This window comes from Oncorhynchus mykiss, chromosome 13 (assembly GCF_013265735.2).
Source record: "Oncorhynchus mykiss isolate Arlee chromosome 13, USDA_OmykA_1.1, whole genome shotgun sequence".
Taxonomy (NCBI): Eukaryota; Metazoa; Chordata; class Actinopteri; order Salmoniformes; family Salmonidae; genus Oncorhynchus; species Oncorhynchus mykiss.
In genome coordinates, this window is record NC_048577.1 from 43,474,217 (window position 1) to 43,494,095 (window position 19,879).

At 45.1% G+C, this 19,879-nt stretch overlaps 2 protein-coding genes and 1 long non-coding RNA gene across 6 annotated transcripts in view; 1 reads left to right on the forward strand and 2 right to left on the reverse strand.

The window, feature by feature from the left end:
- Positions 1-19,879, forward strand: part of LOC110486468 (myosin-10) — a 74,991-nt gene extending 55,112 nt beyond the window's left edge. For 2 of the 4 annotated variants that reach the window (XM_036941157.1, XM_036941156.1), the window contains 14 exons: positions 91-448; positions 591-797; positions 883-987; positions 1,521-1,673; positions 1,824-2,072; positions 2,207-2,419; positions 2,598-2,810; positions 2,942-3,103; positions 3,267-3,395; positions 3,530-3,742; positions 17,829-18,038; positions 18,334-18,441; positions 18,971-19,127; positions 19,222-19,879. In XM_036941157.1, the coding sequence (XP_036797052.1) occupies positions 91-448; positions 591-797; positions 883-987; positions 1,521-1,673; positions 1,824-2,072; positions 2,207-2,419; positions 2,598-2,810; positions 2,942-3,103; positions 3,267-3,395; positions 3,530-3,742; positions 17,829-18,038; positions 18,334-18,441; positions 18,971-19,127; positions 19,222-19,634 (2,890 nt within the window). In that variant the 3' untranslated portion in view covers positions 19,635-19,879. Of the gene's footprint in view, positions 1-90; positions 449-590; positions 798-882; positions 988-1,520; positions 1,674-1,823; positions 2,073-2,206; positions 2,420-2,597; positions 2,811-2,941; positions 3,104-3,266; positions 3,396-3,529; positions 3,743-3,942; positions 4,152-4,434; positions 4,544-5,074; positions 5,248-5,352; positions 7,045-17,828; positions 18,039-18,333; positions 18,442-18,970; positions 19,128-19,221 lie in introns of those variants that run through there. The other 2 variants (XM_036941158.1, XM_036941159.1) reach the window with 1 other exon arrangement.
- Positions 11,466-12,884, reverse strand: LOC118938297 (ubiquitin carboxyl-terminal hydrolase 26-like). The gene is made up of 4 exons (XM_036941165.1): positions 12,840-12,884; positions 12,663-12,736; positions 12,153-12,222; positions 11,466-12,051 (listed from the first exon to the last, which is right to left on the reverse strand). Exons 1-4 carry the CDS (start codon positions 12,856-12,858, stop codon positions 11,909-11,911), a joined length of 306 nt encoding a protein of 101 aa, XP_036797060.1. The 5' UTR covers positions 12,859-12,884; the 3' UTR covers positions 11,466-11,908.
- Positions 12,886-15,377, reverse strand: LOC118938302. Its single transcript, XR_005035555.1, has 5 exons — positions 15,184-15,377; positions 14,893-15,024; positions 13,633-14,035; positions 13,193-13,462; positions 12,886-12,977 (listed from the first exon to the last, which is right to left on the reverse strand). It is a non-coding gene; the product is annotated as an uncharacterized LOC118938302 (long non-coding RNA).

A 19,879-nucleotide genomic window follows, 5' to 3' on the forward strand; every position in this document is an offset into this window, starting at 1 on the left:
ACCATAGGCCTGACTATTTGGGGTCCTTTGTACTTGTACGACAATGTTGTATTTTGCATCCTAATAAAGAATTTAAAATGTGTGTGTCAGGGGAGACGAGGAGGTGACCCAGAAGAACAACGCCCTGAAGCAGGTACGGGAGCTACAGGCCCAGTTGGCAGAGCTGCAGGAAGACCTGGAATCAGAGAAGGTCTCTAGGAACAAGGCTGAGAAGCTCAAGAGAGATCTGAGTGAGGAACTGGAGGCCTTAAAGACTGAGCTGGAGGACACCCTGGACACCACCGCAGCCCAGCAGGAGCTCAGGACCAAGCGTGAGCAGGAGGTGACGGAGCTGAAGAAGGCCATCGACGAAGAGACCAAGAACCACGAGGCCCAGATCCAGGAGATGAGACAGAGACACTCCACAGCCCTGGAGGAGCTGTCTGAGCAGCTAGAGCAGGCCAAAAGGGTGGGTGGCTTCACAACAACCCCATGGTCATGTTTAGTCAGAGAAAATGTTTCACATGGTTGAGGTAGTACTTCCTCTGTTTTAAATGTTATGTGTTGTCTGAGCATGATTCCTATTGTAATATCTCTTGGTCTGTGTCCAGTTCAAGGTCAACCTGGAGAAGAACAAGCAGAGCACAGAGAGTGCCAACAAGGAGCTGGTCAGTGAGGTAAAGGGGCTGCAGCAGGCCAAGACGGAGTCAGAACACAAGAAGAAGAAGCTGGAGGCCCAGCTCCAGGAGTTCATGGCCCGGGTCACAGAGGGAGAGAAGGGCAAGGGAGAGCTGGCCGACCGCTCCCTCAAACTACAGGTGAGAGAGGGCCATTTGCAGCACACACACACGTTAACCTCTGCTGGTGATGGTCTCTCAACTGGGCTGTTTGCTGTGTGTGCAGACGGAGCTGGACAGTGTGTCTGCTCTGCTGGAAGATGCAGAGAGGAAGGGAATCAAGCTGGTTAAAGACACCGCTGTCCTGGAGAGCACTTTGCAGGACACACAGGTGAGCTAGACTGGACAACCTCTCAACGGAGAGGAATACATCATGTTTATCTTAAAGGCCCAGTGCAGACAAAATCTTGTTTTCCTGTCTTTTATATCATATTGTACAACAACTAATGAAACTAACACTGAACAAATTTGATCAGTGTTATTTCCTGGTAGTTGCATAAATTGTATTTTCAACCAGCAAGTCCTTCTAATCAGCAGGTTTGCATGCGTAGGAGCTTCGGCTTTCCATGGTGACATTGCCATGTAAACTGATTAATAGACCAATAACAAAGGGAGATCCAAACCTATCTGCCAATAGCAGCTAGTTTTCAGTTTCCCACTCCCCACTCCCAGACAGTCCCAGTGAAATTGTTGCTTGAAAAATTGTGTTTTGCTAAAAGCTATCTTTGCCCATTTTAATGGAAATCTATTACAATAAAGTACTTCATTGTTACCTAGAAATTATTTGATATAAAAGTGGTTGTATTGGGCATTTTACATTAAGAGGAGGTGGCATTCTGTGTCTCTCTCTGTCTGTGTGTGTAGGAGCTTCTCCAGGAAGAGACGCGTCAGAAGCTGAACATGAGCAGTCGTATCCGCCAGCTGGAGGAGGAGAAGAGCACCCTGCAGGAGCAGCAGGAGGAGGACGAGGTGGCGCGCAGAAACCTGGAGAAACAGCTGTGCACACTGCAGGCCCAGGTCAATACAGCGCCTTACAGCTTAATTGTATCTATTCAAATAATATTACACATTAATTGCAATACAGATGTTATCACCATAACAATCTACCACCTACTGTAGCCATCCTTCAGTGAGCATCCTATCATTATAAACTTTATGTATGTGTAGCTGGTTGACACCAAGAAGAAGCTGGAGGATGACGTGGGGATGGTGGAGGGTCTGGAGGAAGTGAAGAGGAAGCTGCAGAAGGACATGGAGCTGGCCACCCTGAGGCTGGAGGAGAAGGGCATCGCCTTTGAGAAGATGGAGAAGACCAAGACCCGCCTGCAGCAGGAGCTGGACGACCTCATGGTGGATCTGGACCACCAGAGAACCATCGTCTCCAACCTGGAGAAGAAGCAGAAGAAGTTTGACCAGGTTTGACTGATCACTCTAAGCCATCCATAATGGTAGCTAAATTGGCTTGGTCTTAGAGCACAGTATGGAATGACATTGTGTAGATAGATGGTGGACATTTCCCTCTGTAAGTCAGTTTTTACCCTGTGTTGTAGCTGCTGGCTGAGGAGAAGAACATCTCTGCACGCTATGCTGAGGAGAAGGACAGGGCTGAGGCAGAAGCCAGGGAGAAGGAGACCAAGTCCCTGTCTCTGGCCCGGGCTCTGGAGGAGGCTCTGGAGGCCAAGGAGGAGTTTGAGAGACTCAACAAGCAGCTGAGGAGTGAGATGGAGGACCTGATGAGCTCCAAGGACGACGTGGGCAAGAACGTGAGTGTTGCACTGAATACTGGTGTTTTGTTCAGCTGAGGGCAGAATGGTTTGCATCTGTTGTTTTCAGATGGACTGTTCTGCATCCTACAGAAATAAACTAGGTTAAACTTAAACTATAAAAGCCAGTTCATTCCAAATAGCATCACCTCAAAGTATCTTCTCTACCATCGTCCAGGTCCATGAGTTGGAGAAGTCCAAGAGGACTCTGGATCAGCAGCTGGAGGAGATGAGGACTCAGCTGGAGGAGCTGGAGGACGAGCTGCAGGCCACGGAGGACGCCAAGCTGCGTCTGGAGGTCAACATGCAGGCCATGAAGGCCCAGTACGAGAGAGACCTGGCAGGGCGAGACGACCAGAACGACGAGAAGAAAAGGGCGCTTGTCAAACAGGTGCATAGAGGACATATCACTTCCATACAAACAAGAATTGTGTGAAAAAATTCCAGGAACAATATGTTGTCATACTCTCAGAGAATGTACACCTTCCCCTCCTCTGACCTGGTCTGTCCTGGTCTCCTCAGGTGCGTGAGATGGAGGCAGAGCTGGAGGATGAGCGGAAGCAGAGAGCTCTGGCCCTGGCTGCTAAGAAGAAGCTGGAGATGGACCTGATGGACATGGTGGGACAGATAGAGGGCGCCAACAAGGCCCGTGACGAAGCCATCAAGCAGCTACGCAAATTGCAGGTAATAAACTCACACTATCTGTAGAACAGACGAGACAAATAAAAATAAATGTAAAAACAAATTGTATGTGTGTGTGTGTATATATATATATGTATGTGTATATATATATATATATATATATATCCCATTATTGACCAAAATATATCTCCACTTTCTCCCTCAGTCCCAGATGAAAGACTACCAGAGGGAGTTGGAGGACGCCCGGGCCTCTCGGGATGAGATATTCTCCCAATCCAAGGAGAACGAGAAGAAGCTGAAGAGCCTGGAGGCCGAGGTTCTCCAGCTGCATGAGGTACAGTGGGCTGTAGTATTGCTCCTGTCATAACTCTGTGTTTTGGTCTTCTGTTTCCTGTAGTCTAGACTGGCTCGTCTTACTGTGAGAAATGGTGACCTGTGTTTGACCTCTGTGTGACCTCTGCCCTGTAGGACCTGGCGGCGTCAGAGAGGGCGCGGCGCCACGCAGAGCAGGAACGGGATGAGTTAGCGGACGAGATCTCCAACAGCACCTCGGGCAAGTCTGCCTTGATGGATGAGAAAAGGAGGCTGGAGGCTCGCATTGCTCAGCTGGAGGAGGAACTAGAGGAGGAACAGGGCAACATGGAGCTGCTTAACGACCGCTTCCGCAAGACCACCATGCAGGTATGAGCCAGGAGGAAACCTTTTCAGGTTGCAGACTTGATCATTGTAATCATACTACCCTTGTTCCTCTGACTTTTAGGGAACAATCCATTATTCAGCCCTACCATAAAAAGTACTCTCATCTCTCTCTCACTTTCCCCTCTCTCCTTCATTCCCTGTTTTCCTCTCTCCACCTCTCTCTTCCCCCTCTCCTCCCCCAGGTGGACACCCTGACCCTAGAGCTTGTGGCAGAGCGCAGCATGGCCCAGAAGAGTGAGAATGCGCGCCAGCAGCTGGAGAGGCAGAACAAGGACTTGCGGGCCAAGCTGGGCGAGCTGGAGGGCTCCGTGAAGAGCCGGTTCAAGGCCTCCATCAGCGCCCTGGAGGCCAAGATACTGCAGCTGGAGGAGCAGCTGGAGCAGGAGGCTAAGTGAGAAACACAGCAACTCTCTTATAACAACTCCATACCTTATTAGACAAGGTGAAATAGGAGACCAAGTATCAGGAGGAGTTCATGAGGGCCTTAGAACAAGCTCAGCCCGTTGGAAGAGAGGTTCTTGAATGTGATCTAAATGTTAAAGTGATCAATGTAATGAGTCAAAAGCAATCTTAAGAGATGTACTTGAAGATCTATGACTGACAGCCTTTGTTACAGTGCGGTTCCTGTGGTGCTCTAACTGTCCTATGACCTCATTCCTCTGTCCTCCTATCAGGGAGCGAGCAGCGGCCAATAAGCTTGTGAGAAGGACAGAGAAGAAGCTGAAGGAGGTGTGCATGCAGGTGGAGGACGAGCGCCGCCATTCCGACCAGTACAAGGAACAGGTGAGGAGCTTGTCACGGAAGTTTGGACGTCCCAGATATTAAAGATATTAACTTTTTGGGAGACTTAACCAAATTAACATAGAAATTTGAGGAATAGATATTTAATTATCATTGAAAACAAGTCTAAGAAGCGATAGATCTGTTCTAAGTGCTCCCTTTCTATGCTTTCCATTCTTATGTTTAGTTTTTGCGTCTTTTACTTTCGGTTTTGTACAACAGCTGAAAATATATAGATTTTTGGTTATGGATTCTCTACACAATGACTGCTTATTTTGACACAAACAGAAATTAGGTGAATTCTGCATAGTGCATTTTTAAGGTGTTCCACAACTAAAGAAGGATTTCTATCCAATTCAGTACAACTTGTAAAGGTGGGACAGGATTGGATAGGTGTGAAGATTTAGGATTGGAGTCTTTCCAACAGTAGGTTAATTCCAGTAACCACTGGACCATAGGAATGCTGAGTATTGTAAGTATTAGTATTGACTGTTCATCATTGTTAATGTCTGTTGTGACTCCTGGCTGGGTCAGATGGAGAAGGCCAACTCTCGTATGAAGCAGCTGAAGAGGCAGCTTGAGGAGGCTGAGGAGGAGGCCACACGTGCCAACGCCTACCGCAGGAAGCTGCAGAGGGAGCTGGACGATGCCACTGAGAGCAGCGAAGGTCTCAGCCGTGAGGTCAACACACTCAAGAGCCGCCTCAGGTATTTAGAGCCCCCCCCCCACACACACACAAACAGTTGTGTATATTGGCCAAATTGATGGTCCTCGTTACTAATACCTCTCCTGGCCCCCTCTGTCCCCTGCAGGCGTGGAGGCCCCATCAGTTTCTCCTCCAGCCGCTCGGGCAGGCGTCAGCTGCAGGTGGAGGGAACATCGCTCGACCTCCTATCCGACGATGAGGTGGAAAACAAAACCACGGACGCCAATGCCAACGAGACGCCAGCAGCTCCCCAACCAGAGTAGACGCGCTCCCTACAGCCCAAACCTTACCCCTGTCCTCCTAACCCCAGACACCAGCAGTGGACCCCACTACTCTGCCTTACCCCTCTATGGCAAGCTGCAGGGCCAAGCAAATCCATCACCTCCTCCATATGAATATACCGCACATCATGCCTTGGATTCGTTTTTAACATCAATTGCAAATAATAGTGCATTTAAATTGCATAGGCGTCTGAGTGTGCATAGGCACTCGAAAACAAGTAGCAGGAGTTTACCATAATTATGTTAAGCTACTTCCCTGGAACAGCCATTAGAATCAAACAGCCCTCTAGCTAGAATTAACCACTGTCATTTCAGCTGGTTTACTGGCACACAGGTGGACGACTGCACACAAGTCGGTAAAAACATGTGTCTTTCATGATTGTACAGTATTGGACCAGGATATGTAAAACAAAGCACAGCATAAGCGAGGGAATTATTTTTAAATGGTAGCCTAAATGACGATCACACCAAATTTTTTTCATCAAAACCACCACTGTCATAGAGATACTACAATCCACTTAGTTTAGTATAAAAATAACTATGTGACTAACTCTTTGGTAGCAGGTTTGTAGTGAATTAGATTGTACCACGCCATGTTGCCTCAGCATTCCCCCTATATATATGACCAGCAAAAGACCCTGTTAACTTGACCAATATAACCTTGTCCAATAACCCACCATTTTATATTTGACATATCAATCTACTTTAAGTGGTGTACGATAATGTGTGGAATTAGGTTTGTCAGACTTGGAGCAAAGGCCCTTTTTTTTAGAAAGACAGCCCAAATGTGTGCTTGACATACTATAATATTGCTATGTATAATTCTGGCTATTCAGTTATGTTTTCTGTACCATGTACAAAATACTTAACTCAAAAAGGTCTCTTTGACATCTCGTGTCACCTTCATTTCAATGCATTTCAAATGGCTGAATAATATTAGCATGATTTACAGAAGGGTAATTCATGTTTTATTGAAGTTTTATTGAGTGTTAGAGCGTTGGTTTTAATTCAGTGGTTCAGGGTAGAGCAATCATTCAATTTGAATATGCACACTTGTTGATGCCTTGATTATTAAATGTTAAACATAAATGACCATTTTGTAAATGACTAATTACATATTTGAGGCCTTTATTATTATTTTAAGCCAGAACAAATTGGGGGAAAAAAGGTTTATCTGTTTCCTTTGAAAGACACTTCTCAATAAAGACATGAGGGGGAAAAAAGTGTATAGTGTTTGAACCAGTTTCATAGCTTTAGTGTCATATTATACCATAAGCACCTCTCCCATCGTGTTGGTGTGAACCAGTGTTATAACAGAATGATTTATGGAGCCTTCTGTCTGCCAGGCAGAAAGTAGAATTTCATTGGGTTCAAAGCTTTAACATCCTGAAGGTTGTTATTATTAGTGGACTGGCTGTTGACGACCAGGTATTCATTATCTCCTTTTATTTCTTGTATTTCTAGACTTTTTTTGTTGTTGTTGTAAAAGACCAATAAACATATCCATTATAGAAAAATATTGTTTTTCTTCTATATTTCTTGTACAACACATTGATGTCCTCTTAGTCTTTCCCACAGTAGTTGTGGGTCAAGACTGTCTCCAAACTGATATGTGATGTATGGTCTATGTTACATTGCCATTCATTGTTCCATTACTTCATTGTATTTGTGGTTACATTAAAACCCTGAGGGAGTACGTAGATAGACTGTGCACAGACACACAATATTGTTGTAATATTAACTTTTTCCTCTTTTTACCCAACATGAATGAATGATAGAGATTGCCTCTTATACAGTGCATTCAGATCGTATTCACACCCCTTGACTTTTTCCACATGTTGTTATGTTACAGCCTTATTCAAAATGGATATAAAAAATCATCAATCTACACACAATACCCCACAATGACAAAGTGAAGACAGGTTTTTAGACATTGTAGCAAATTTATACAAAATAAAAAACAGAAATACTTGTACATGATTATACAAGGTTTGGAACGGAACACACCTGTCTATTTATTTTATTTATTTTTGATTTCACCTTTATTTAACCAGGTAGGCAAGTTGAGAACAAGTTCTCATTTACAATTGCGACCTGGCCAAGATAAAGCAAAGCAAAGCAGTTCGACACATACAACAACACAGAGTTACACATGGAGTAAAACAAACATACAGTCAATAATACAGTATAAACAAGTCTATATACGATGTGAGCAAATGAGGTGAGATAAGGGAGGTAAAGGCAAAAAAAGGCCATGGTGTCAAAGTAAATACAATATAGCAAGTAAAACACTGGAATGGTAGATTTGCAGTGGAAGAATGTGAAAAGTAGAAATAAAAATAATGGGGTGCAAAGGAGCAAAATAAATAACATAAATACAGTAGGGAAAGAGGTAGTTGTTTGGGCTAAATTATAGGTGGGCTATGTACAGGTGCAGTAATCTGTGAGCTGCTCTGACAGTTGGTGCTTAAAGCTAGTGAGGGAGATAAGTGTTTCCAGTTTCAGAGATTTTTGTAGTTCGTTCCAGTCATTGGCAGCAGAGAACTGGAAGGAGAGGCGGCCAAAGAAAGAATTGGTTTTGGGGGTGACCCTAGAGATATACCTGCTGGAGCGCGTGCTACAGGTGGGTGATGCTATGGTGACCAGTGAGCTGAGATAAGGGGGGACTTTACCTAGCAGGGTCTTGTAGATGACATGGAGCCAGTGGGTTTGGCGATGAGTATGAAGCGAGGGCCAGCCAACGAGAGGGTACAGGTCGCAATGGTGGGTAGTATATGGGGCTTTGGTGACAAAACGGATTGCACTGTGATAGACTGCATCCAATTTGTTGAGTAGGGTATTGGAGGCTATTTTGTAAATGACATCGCCAAAGTCGAGGATGGTAGGATGGTCAGTTTTACAAGGGTATGTTTGGCAGCATGAGTGAAGAATGCTTTGTTGCGAAATAGGAAGCCAATTCTAGATTTAACTTTGGAATGGAGATGTTTGATGTGGGTCTGGAAGGAGAGTTTACAGTCCAACCAGACACCTAGGTATTTGTAGTTGTCCACGTATTCTAAGTCAGAACCGTCCAGAGTAGTGATGTTGGACAGGCGGGCAGGTGCAGGCAGCGATCGGTTGAAGAGCATGCATTTAATGTTTTACTTGTATTTAAGAGCAATTGGAGGCCACGGAAGGAGAGTTGTATGGTATTGAAGCTTGCCTGGAGGGTTGTTAACACAGTGTCCAAAGAAGGGCCAGAAGTATACAGAATGGTGTCGTCTGCGTAGAGGTGGATCAGAGACTCACCAGCAGCAAGAGCGACATCATTGATGTATACAGAGAAGAGAGTCGGTCCAAGAATTTAACCCTGTGGCACCCCCATAGAGACTGCCAGAGGTCCGGACAGCAGACCCTCCGATTGGACACACTGAACTTTATCAGAGAAGTAGTTGGTGAACCAGGCAAGACAATCATTTGAGAAACCAAGGCTGTCGAGTCTGCCGATGAGGATGTGGTGATTGACAGAGTCGAAAGCCTTGGCCAGATCAATGAATACGGCTGCACAGTAATGTTTCTTATCGATGGTGGTTAAGATATTGTTTAGGACCTTCAGCGTGGCTGAGGTGCACCCATGACCAGCTCTGAAGCCAGATTGCATAGCAGAGAAGGTATGGTGAGATTCGAAATGGTCGGTAATCTGTTTGTTGACTTGGCTTTCGAAGACCTTAGAAAGGCAGGGTAGGATAGATATAGGTCTGTAGCAGTTTGGGTCAAGAGTGTCCCCCCCCTTTGAAGAGGGGGATGACCGCAGCTGCTTTCCAATCTTTGGGAATCTCAGACGACACGAAAGAGAGGTTGAACAGGCTAGTAATAGGGGTGGCAACAATTTCGGCAGATAATTTTAGAAAGAAGGGGTCCAGATTGTCTAGCCCGGCTGATGTGTAGGGGTCCAGATTTTGCAGCTCTTTTAGAACATCAGCTGACTGGATTTGGGAGAAGGAGAAATGGGGAAGGCTTGGGCGAGTTGCTGTGGGGGGTGCAGTGCTGTTGAGCCAGGTGGAAAGTAACCAGGTGGAAAGCATGGCCAGCCGTAGAAAAATGCTTATTGAAATTCTCAATTATAGTGGATTTATCAGTGGTGACAGTATTTCCTATCTTCAGTGCAGTGGGCAGCTGGGAGGAGGTGTTCTTATTCTCCATGGACTTTACAGTGTCCCAGAACTTTTTGAGTTAGTGTTGCAGGAAGCACATTTCTGCTTGAAAAAGCTAGCCTTGGCTTTTCTAACTGCCTGTGTATACTGGTTTCTAGCTTCCCTGAACAGCTGCATATCACGGGGGCTGGTCGATGCTAATGCAGAATGCCATAGTATGTTTTTGTGTTGGTTAAGGGCAGTCAGGTCTGGGGAGAACCAAGGGCTATATATGTTCCTGGTTCTAAATTTCTTGAATTGGGCATGCTTATTTAAGATGGGTAGGAAGGCATTTAAAAAAAATAACCAGGCATCCTCTACTGACGGGATGAGATCAATATCCTTCCAGGATACCCCGGCCAGGTCGATTAGAAAGGCCTGTATAAGAAAGGTCTATATAAGGTCCCAGTTCACAGTGCATGTCAGAACAAAACCCAAACCCTGAGGTCGAAGGAATTGTCCTCCATCATTCCTAAATGGAAGAAGTTTGGAACCCCAAAGACTCCTAGAGCTGGCCGCCTGGCCAAACTGAGCTATCAGGAACCTGATGATTGAACTCTTTGGCCTGAATGCCATTCGCCATGTCTGGAGGAAACCTGGCACCATTTCTACGGTGAAGCATGGTGATGGCAGCATCATGCTGTGGGGATGTTTTTCAGCAGCAGGGACTGGTAGACTAGTCAGAATCGAGGGAAAGATGAACGGCACAAAGTACAGATAGATGCTTGATGAAAACCAGCTCCAGAGCGTTCAGGATCTCAGACTGGGGCGAAGGTTCACCTTCCAACAGGACAACGACCCTTAGCACACAGCCAAGACAACGCAGGGGTGGCTTGGGGACAAGTCTCTGAATGTCCTTGAGTGGCCCAGCCAGAGCCCGGACTTGAACCTGATTGAACATCTCTGGAGACCTGAAAATAGCTGTGCAGCGATGCTCCCCATCCAACCCGACAGAGCTTGAGAGGATCTGCAGAGAAGAATGAGAGAAACTCCCCAAATACAGATGTGCTAAGCTTATAGCGTCATACCCAAGAAAACTTGAGGCTGTAATCGCTGCCAAAGATGCTTCAACAAAGTACTGAGTAAAGGGTCTGAATTCTTATGTAAATGTGATAGTTTAGCTTTATGTTTTCTTGATAAATTTGCAAAAAAATCTAAAAACCTGTTTTTGCTGTCATTCTGGGGTAGATTGATGAGAAGAAGAAAAAATAAATTAATCCATTTTAGAATAAGGCTGTAACTTAACTAAATGAGGAAAAAGTCAAGGGATCTGAATACTTTCTGAATGCACTGTAGGTACATTTATTCACTACCATGTACAGTAAAAGAAGATTAATTGCACTCGGTCGGTGAGATGTTTTATATTTATATAATTGTAAACATACAGTAGATGGCCTAGAGTGGGTACATGCTTTGTGGTGTAGGCTGTTTCTTCTGGTGGTCTAGGGCAGCCTGGTGGTCTAGGGCAGCCTGATGTCCAGGTGGTCTAGGGCAGCCTGGTCTTCTGGTGGTCTAGGGCAGCCTGGTGTTCTGGTGGTCTAGGGCAGCGTGATGTCGGATAGTCTGATGGTGGTCTAGGGCAGCTTGATGGTGGTGAAAGATAGTCTGATGGTGGTGTAGGGAGAATTGATGGTGGTCTAGGGCAGCTTGATGGTGGTCTAAGGCAGTTGATGGTGGTTTAGGGCAGCTTGATGGTGGTGTAGGGCAGCTTGATGGTGGTGTAGGGCAGCTTGATGGAGGTCTAGGGCAGCTTGATGGTGGTGTAGGGCAGCTTGATGGTGGTCTAGGGCAGCTTGATGGTGGTGTAGGGCAGTCTGATGGTGGTCTAGGGCAGCTTGATGGTGGTGATGGGCAGCCTGATGGTGGTCTAGGGCAGCTTTATGGTGGTCTAAGGCAGTTGAGGGTGGTGTAGGGCAGCCTAATTCGATTAATCTGATGTTTCTTGGTGTGTGGTAGGTGCTACTCCAGGTGGTCCCTGAGCGCTGTGCCTCTCCCTGAGTTTAATGATGGGTTCTCCTGATCCTTCTCCTGGTAGTGAGGGGCCTGGTCTCCTTCACCTGCTCCACTTCAATGAGAAATGACAGGGAGATCTTACATGTACATACAATGTCTGAAAAATAACACATACAGAGGGATTACAGGTGAAAGGGACTGATTGTCGTCATTGACTCCATTTGTGACATTCTTCTCAAATTTGTGGCCTAGAGCCTTACCTGCAGACATAGAACAGGATGTAGGCAGTCTGTGAAATCGCCTTCAGCACAGTGGCCTCATCTGTCCTCAAGACATGTGTGTCATCCAGGCAGAGCCACCCACTGCCACGGCTGTCCAAAACATCACTGATGTAGTGGCCTAGGGAACAAGGGAAACAAAATAGAGTGTACATTTAGCTTTCATAATTGTGTGTGCGTGCCTGCATACCTGCGTGCCTGCATACCTGCATGCCTGCATACCTGTATACATGTTGTCTCCCAGATGTGAGATCACACTTGACAATTTGTAGATATTGTCTGGCTGGTGTCTCTGTAAGGAAACACATTTAATAATAGGATTGTTATTTTGTCTACAGGATAGGGGTGCCTTCTATAACTGCCTTATCTTGATCCGTCCACTATCTCAACTATCTCAACTGGATCTAATTATCTGTTATCTGTTCTATTTCTCTCTCTCTCTCTCTCTCTCTCTCTCTCTCTCTCTCTCTCTCTCTCTCTCTCTCTCTCTCTCTCTCTCCTCACCACAGCGGCTGCCTGCTGCTTTTCCTCACTGTCAGCTGGTTTCTCTAGCTGGTCAGAGGAATTTGAAGCTGGTGGGGGTATATCAAATATAGTGTAAATACAAACCAGAAAGTGAAGTGGAAACCTATCAACAAATATACTCTTAACTTCAGCTTCCGACTTGCTTTCCTCAACAGTCCTGTTTCATGAGAGGGTATTGTGCATGATGTCAGTAACACAATGTCCTACCTGGTCTATCAAGGGTGCCTTTCGGGGAGTTTGCAGGTTTGTTGTCCATGTTGTTTTTCCCCAGGGAGCTTGCCCTGTGTAAATTGATGGCATTGAAAATAAATATCTAGTGTGTGAAAATCATGGTGTGTGTTGGCTACTCAATGTGCAATGTCCCAAAACAGAGTGTAAACCAACCTGGCTCCATACTGGACATGGGCTGTCTTCCCACATATGGCTGGGAGGGTTATTTCTGCAGGGATGGACATGGGATCATCCACCTTCTTTGGCTCCCAGTCGCCTGCAGTAAATCGCTTGATATGAAGCATTAGGACCCTGCTCAGAGACAGACAGGCAGGCATTCACAAAGACAGACAGACAGACAGACGGACGGACGGACGGGCGGACGGACGGGCGGACGGACGGACGGACGACCAGGTAGGCATTCACACAGACAAAGGAATCAGTCTTGTACTCAATTCAATAACCCAGTTTGGTGAGTTAGATCAGGACTGTCAATTGTAATCTGAGATGATGATGGGGGGACTCACCGGGGCAGCGTGAGGAAGTGCATAGTCACAGATGCCATGCTGCCTGAGCACACCCTGCATGCACACTCTAACGCAGATGGCTAGGTGACAAAGGATAGCAATACAATTATGAACATTATGACATTAATGATAGTGTTCCTTGACATACTAACTCTTGGTTTAAGCTAAGTGCTGACCTTAAAGTAGAGGTCCAGGCTGTGTGGCAGGTAATGGCTCAGGCTCAGGGACAAGTGATTGTAATCCTCCTGACCATACACTATAACTCCACAGCTTCAGAAGTACGGAGAGAAATGCATCAGCTATCCAACACAAACCTTTTGATCCTCTACACACTATCTTAATGCTTTACCTCTGTATCCTGCATATTATGCTGACATTAAACCTCCTTACAAATGTGATGATGACATCAAGGTACACCGTATACAAATGACAGCTGTTACCTGGTGCAGGTACGGGAAGTCTTCAGCTTGAATTCTAACTGCTTCACGGGGCAGGTGTATGGCTCTGGTGAGCCCTTTAATGCCATACCCTCCTCCTTCAGCTGAAAGAGGAGGAGCAACACACATTCATGGGCATCCTAAGAGAAGAATGGGAAAGAAGCAGAAAATACATCAACAACTACAACTGAAACAGAGCTGAGGAAAAACACTGTCACGTGTCCCAGGTTTATTGTTAAGTGAGTCTTTTAGCAAATAATATCTTACCTGTTCATTGTCGTCCTCATAGTCCTCATTGACAACGGAAAGACAGCGCTTGACTGTTTGAAGGATTTTCTTATTTTCCTTGTTCTTAGCATTAACAGTGCCTCCAGAAAGCCTGGCCTGATGTAACTCGGCAAAGCAGCTGTGGAGGGAGACAAAGAGCATGCATTCAGGTTTCACTCTCTCACCTTGGCCACAGATTAGCTCTGTGCTTCTACTTTAACTTCTGATCAAATATGATTCAACTGATTCCTGACTGTGACAGGAAATCATCTCTGGTGTTAATCAGAAGCTGAGTTGGGTGTGGTTTTATCTTAAAAATCATATGAGACACTAAGAGTGTACGAAGGACAATATATATCCATTCATCCATCCATCCATCCATACATACATAGATAGATAGATAGATACATACAAACATACATACATACATACATACATAAAAACATACATACATACATACATACATACATACATACATACATACATACATACATACATACATACATACATACATACATACATACATACATACATACATACAGAGAGATATATAGATAGATAGATAGATAGATAGATAGATAGATAGATAGATAGATAGATAGATAGATAGATAGATAGATAGATAGATAGATAGATAGATAGATAGATAGATAGATAGATAGATAGATAGATGGATGGATACATACAAACATACATACATACATACATACATACCACAGGAGGTTGATGGCACCTTAATTGGGGAGGAAGGGTTCGTGGTAATGGCTGGTTCGGAATCAGTGGAATGCTATCAAATACATCAAACATATTGTTTCCATGTGTTTGATGCCATTACATTTGCTCCATTTCAGACATCATTACGAGCCGTCCTCCCCTCAGCAGCTTCCACTGACACATACATTGAGGCGGAACTTGTGTACTGTAACTATAAGCGTCTAGGTGTTTGGGTCAGTGTGTGTACAGGTGGGACAGGAGGGTGAGAGCGAGGCTGTATACCATAGCAGTTTAGAGGAGGGGGAGGAACTCCAGATATTCTGCTGTCTCAGGATGTCTCTGCAAAATGCTGGCAGCCCCAGCAGGCACTGCAGAGCAGAGTTCATGAAGCAGGTGTTGCCAATATTAGGCAACCTGTGGGAAAGAAGCCATCAGTTACACACTAGTATCTGAACTGTGGACCAAAGGTAAACTAATGAATGGATTTGTAATGGATTTGTATTTAAAACAAAAAGCAGAGCTCAGAGATAAGAGTAGGTGTATGTGTGTGTGTGTAGATGTGTGTGTGTTTACCCGAGGAGCTTGGTGTTGTCTTCGCCCTCGCCTGTGCAGCTCTGCTCCCCCAGCTGGGTGCTACTCTTGCTGAACAGGTTGGGAAGGCGAGCCATGGCTTCCCGAGACCTGACCAATGGCCTGGAGGAAGAGAGACAGGGTAGAGGCCTCAGTAGCAGTAGCTCAACACCAATCGGTCTGTTTGAACACTGTTTTAATGTACAGGCATACATATATTCCTTACCATGTCATGGTGTGAGTGACCACTCTTATGTAGAGTTGAGTGAGATGAAGGTGGCTATTGTCTACAGTACTTACCTCTCCAAGGAGACAGAGGAAGCCTTCAGGTCAATGGAGGCCTCTGCAGAGAGAGACCGAGAGACGGAGAGCGGTAAGAGAGAAGCTTTGTCAAAGATGAATTGAGACAAGTAGCACCAAAAAATGGCACCCGTTTACAGACCTGCAATGCCAGCAAATAGGGGTACCATTCTCTTTGTCTGTGGAACAACTGCCCCCACCTCTTTGACCTCAGAGCTCATAAGATCTCTGTAAAGACACACAGACATATGCATTAGGTTAGCTATATTATATTGGCTTTTTCATTTCAATTTAATGGTGTTGGTTGGCATGAAATTTGATATCAGGCTGCAGTACCTGGCAGTCTCACTGTCTTTGTTGGTCTCTCCATGGCGGTGCAGGGGGTTTGGAGAGGAGGACTGGGGGGCAGGGGAGGAGACGTGAGTTGTGGAGGAAGGGCAGGCAGGACTGGGGGGAGTTCCAGAGGAGGATAACTGAGTTGAGACTGCCAGGGAAACAGAAGAAACACTAAAAGTGGAGGAGGTCTGTGATCCTTCCACTGAAGAAGAAGAAGAAGAAGAGAGAGATGACATGTTTAGAGAGGAGAGGGAAGAGAGGCCGAAGAACTTGGAGAGAGTGGAAGGGGATCTGGCAGGGGATCCAGGGGGTGAGGGGGATGGAGTGCCGATTGGTGTTCGGCCAGACAAGGGGTCGAGGGGCGTCAGAGATGTTGTAGAAGGTTTCAAATGGAAAGAAGAGACAAAGGAAGAATCAAGTTGGTGGTGATCCTTTACGTTCTTCTTCTCCCGGTTTTTCCAAACTGACGCAGTTACCATGCTGGCATCCAATGACGTCAGTTTGGGTGGGATTGGGAACGGCGATGGACAGCGGCTCCCAATCCCGAGGCGAACTCTGCACTTCTTTTTCTGTTTGGAGAAACATTATATATGTTATATTTGAACTAGCAGCAAATGTCACACCCAAACCACGTGATCTGACCATAAAATAAAGAACTTGTCGCCCAATCATATTGAATTCTGTATCATAGGCTAACAAATAGCAAAAATACATGTTTATAAAAATAAAACCATTGTAACCATACAGTTATACCCTCTGTCCCAAATCCTGCCATTTGGCACAAATAAATAGACAATGAAACAACTAGTAATAGCTGAAAAGAATAGAATATACTCTAAATTGTAACAGAATTAGACAAATTCTAGCCCAGAATTGACACATACCTTTTTACAGCAACACAAACATCCCATTTCAGTGTATTTGTAGACTGTGCCTTAGTTTGCAGAACATCAAAATATGTTGCCTATTTCACATTGTGATGTCATAAACCAAATTATGATGCGCCTGTCTACGCGTTACCAGCGTAAATAGCCAACAAATCACACACACCAAAATGTTGAAAAATAATTTACTAAATGAATTTAGCATGTATTCAGAGTTATTCCTATTTCATAAAATATACAAAATAACTAGGTTCTTGCCAATACACCTGTTTTTTATTGAGAAAACATTGGATTATCTTTCTCCCACGCTCCCTGGGCCACTGACGCGTGATTGTATGGGATATGGGAAGAGGCTAGGACATTCAAAGTAATGTTACTGTCTATCAGAATCAAAACAACTTTTATTAGCCAAGTGGCCTACATTCACACATTCACAGAATTTGACTATGAATTGGTGCTGCCATTAATAGACAAACGTAAAGACACATTTACAGCCTATACAATATACAGTAAACATAAAACATATTTATTAGCTTCTATCTTTTTAAGATACTTAAGAGAAACATTTTATTATGGAAAGTAAAATGCCTATTTCACTTCAGTTTACGCTCATCTGATACAGATCGAATGTAGCTTTGCAATGGTTGTTAGGAGGACCTTTGAAAAAGAAAGGGAGAGCTGCACACTCTAGCGCAGACTCAATAATTTAATAACCTAATGTCCAACCTTTCCGACCGACAAGCTGTCTTCATCAGCGTATACTGTTAGGAGCACTTTAACACAAAAGGATCTATTAATCTCTGACCGTACCTCATTGAAAAGTTGCCACTCTGCCTAGTGACTGTAAACTAAACAAAAATACTAACGTTAGTACATTTGTTGTATATTTGCTGTTCTGTAAACCCAGTTGGTCACTACCACACCAGTCACAACTGTCAACAGATCATGACATAAATGCAAGCATCATTTGTTCTCGCAGAGTAGATTGTAGATCCTACTACCACCATGGAACAATCCATTATTCAGCCCTACCATAAAAAGTACCCTTATCTCTCTCTCACTTTCCCCTCTCTCCTTCATTCCCTGTTTTCCTCTCTCCACCTCTCTCTTCCCCCTCTCCTCCCCCAGGTGGACACCCTGACCCTGGAGCTTGTGGCAGAGCGCAGCATGGCCCAGAAGAGTGAAAATGCGCGCCAGCAGCTGGAGAGGCAGAACAAGGACTTGAGGGCCAAGCTGGGCGAGCTGGAGGGTTCCGTGAAGAGCCAGTTCAAGGCCTCCATCACCGCCCTGGAGGCCAAGATACTGCAGCTGGAGGAGCAGCTGGAGCAGGAGGCTAAGGTAGAAACACAGCAACTCTCTTATAACAACTCCATACCTTATTAGACAAGGTGAAATAGGAGACCAAGACTCAGGAGGAGTTCATGAGCCTTGAGCCATGAGCCTTAGAACAAGCTAAGCCCGTTGGAAGAGAGGTTCTTGAATGTGATCTAAATCTTAACGTGATTAATGTAATGAGTCAAAAGCAATCTTAAGAGATGTACTTGAAGATCTATGACTGACAGCCTTTGTTACAGTGCGGTTCCTGTGGTGCTCTAACTGTCCTATGACCTCATTCCTCTGTCCTCCTATCAGGGAGCGAGCAGCGGCCAATAAGCTTGTGAGATGGACAGAGAAGAAGCTGAAGGAGGTGTGCATGCAGGTGGAGGACGAGCGCCGCCATTCCGACCAGTACAAGGAACAGGTGAGGAGCTTGTCACGGAAGTTTGGACGTCCCAGATATTAAAGCTACAATATGTCACTTTTTGGGAGACTTAACCAAATTAACATAGAAATTTGAGTTAGAGATATTTAATTCTCATTGAAAACAAGTCTAAGAAGCGATAGATCCGTTCTAAGTGCTCCATTTCTATGCTTTTAGTTTAGTTTTTGCGTCTTTTACTTTCGGTTTTGTACAACAGCTGAAAATATATAGATTTTTGGTTATGGATTCTCTACACAATGACTGCTTGTTTTGACACAAACAGAAATTAGGTGAATTCTGCATAGTCCATTTTTAAGATGTTCCACAGCTAAAGAAGGATTTCTATCCAATTCAGTACAACTTGTAAAGGTGGGACAGGATTGGATAGGTGTGAAGATTTAGGATTGGAGTCTTTCCTACAGTAGGTTAATTCCAGTAACCACTGGACCATAGGAATGCTGAGTATTGTAAGTATTAGTATTGACTGTTCATCATTGTTGATGTCTGTTGTGACACCTGGCTGGGTCAGAGTGAGAAGGCCAACTCTCGTATGAAACAGCTGAAGAGGCAGCTTGAGGAGCACGTGCCAACGCCTACCGCAGGAAGCTGCAGAGGGAGCTGGACGATGCCACTGAGAGCAGCGAGGGTCTCAGCCGTGAGGTCAACACACTCAAGAGCCGCCTCAGGTATTTAGAGCCCCCCCCCCCCACACACACAAACAGTTGTGTATATTGGCCAAATTGATGGTCCTCGTTACTAATACCTCTCTGTCCCCTGAAGGCGTGGAGGCCCCATCAGTTTCTCCTCCAGCCGCTCGGGCAGGCGTCAGCTGCAGGTGGAGGGAACATCGCTCGACCTCCTATCCGACGATGAGGTGGAAAACAAAACCACGGACGCCAATGCCAACGAGACGCCAGCAGCTCCCCAAACAGAGTAGACGCGCTCCCTACAGCCCAAACCTTACCCCTGTCCTCCTAACCCCAGACACCAGCAGTGGACCCCACCACTCTGCCTTACCCCTCTATGGCAAGCTGCAGGGCCAAGCAAATCCATCACCTCCTCCATATGAATATACCGCACATCATGCCTTGGATTCGTTTTTAACATCAATTGCAAATAATAGTGCATTTTTATTGCATAGGCGTCTGAGTGTGCATAGGCACTCGAAAACAAATAGCAGGAGATTACCATAATTATGTTAAGCTACTTCCCTGGAACAGCCATTAGAATCAAACAGCCCTCTAGCTAGAATTAACCACTGTCATTTCAGCTGGTTTACTGGCACACAGGTGGACGACTGCACACACGTCGGTAAAAACATGTGTCTTTCATGATTGTACAGTATTGGACCAGGATATGTAAAACAAAGCACAGCATAAGCGAGGGAATTATTTTTAAATGGTAGCCTAAATGACGATCACACCAAATTTTTTTAGTT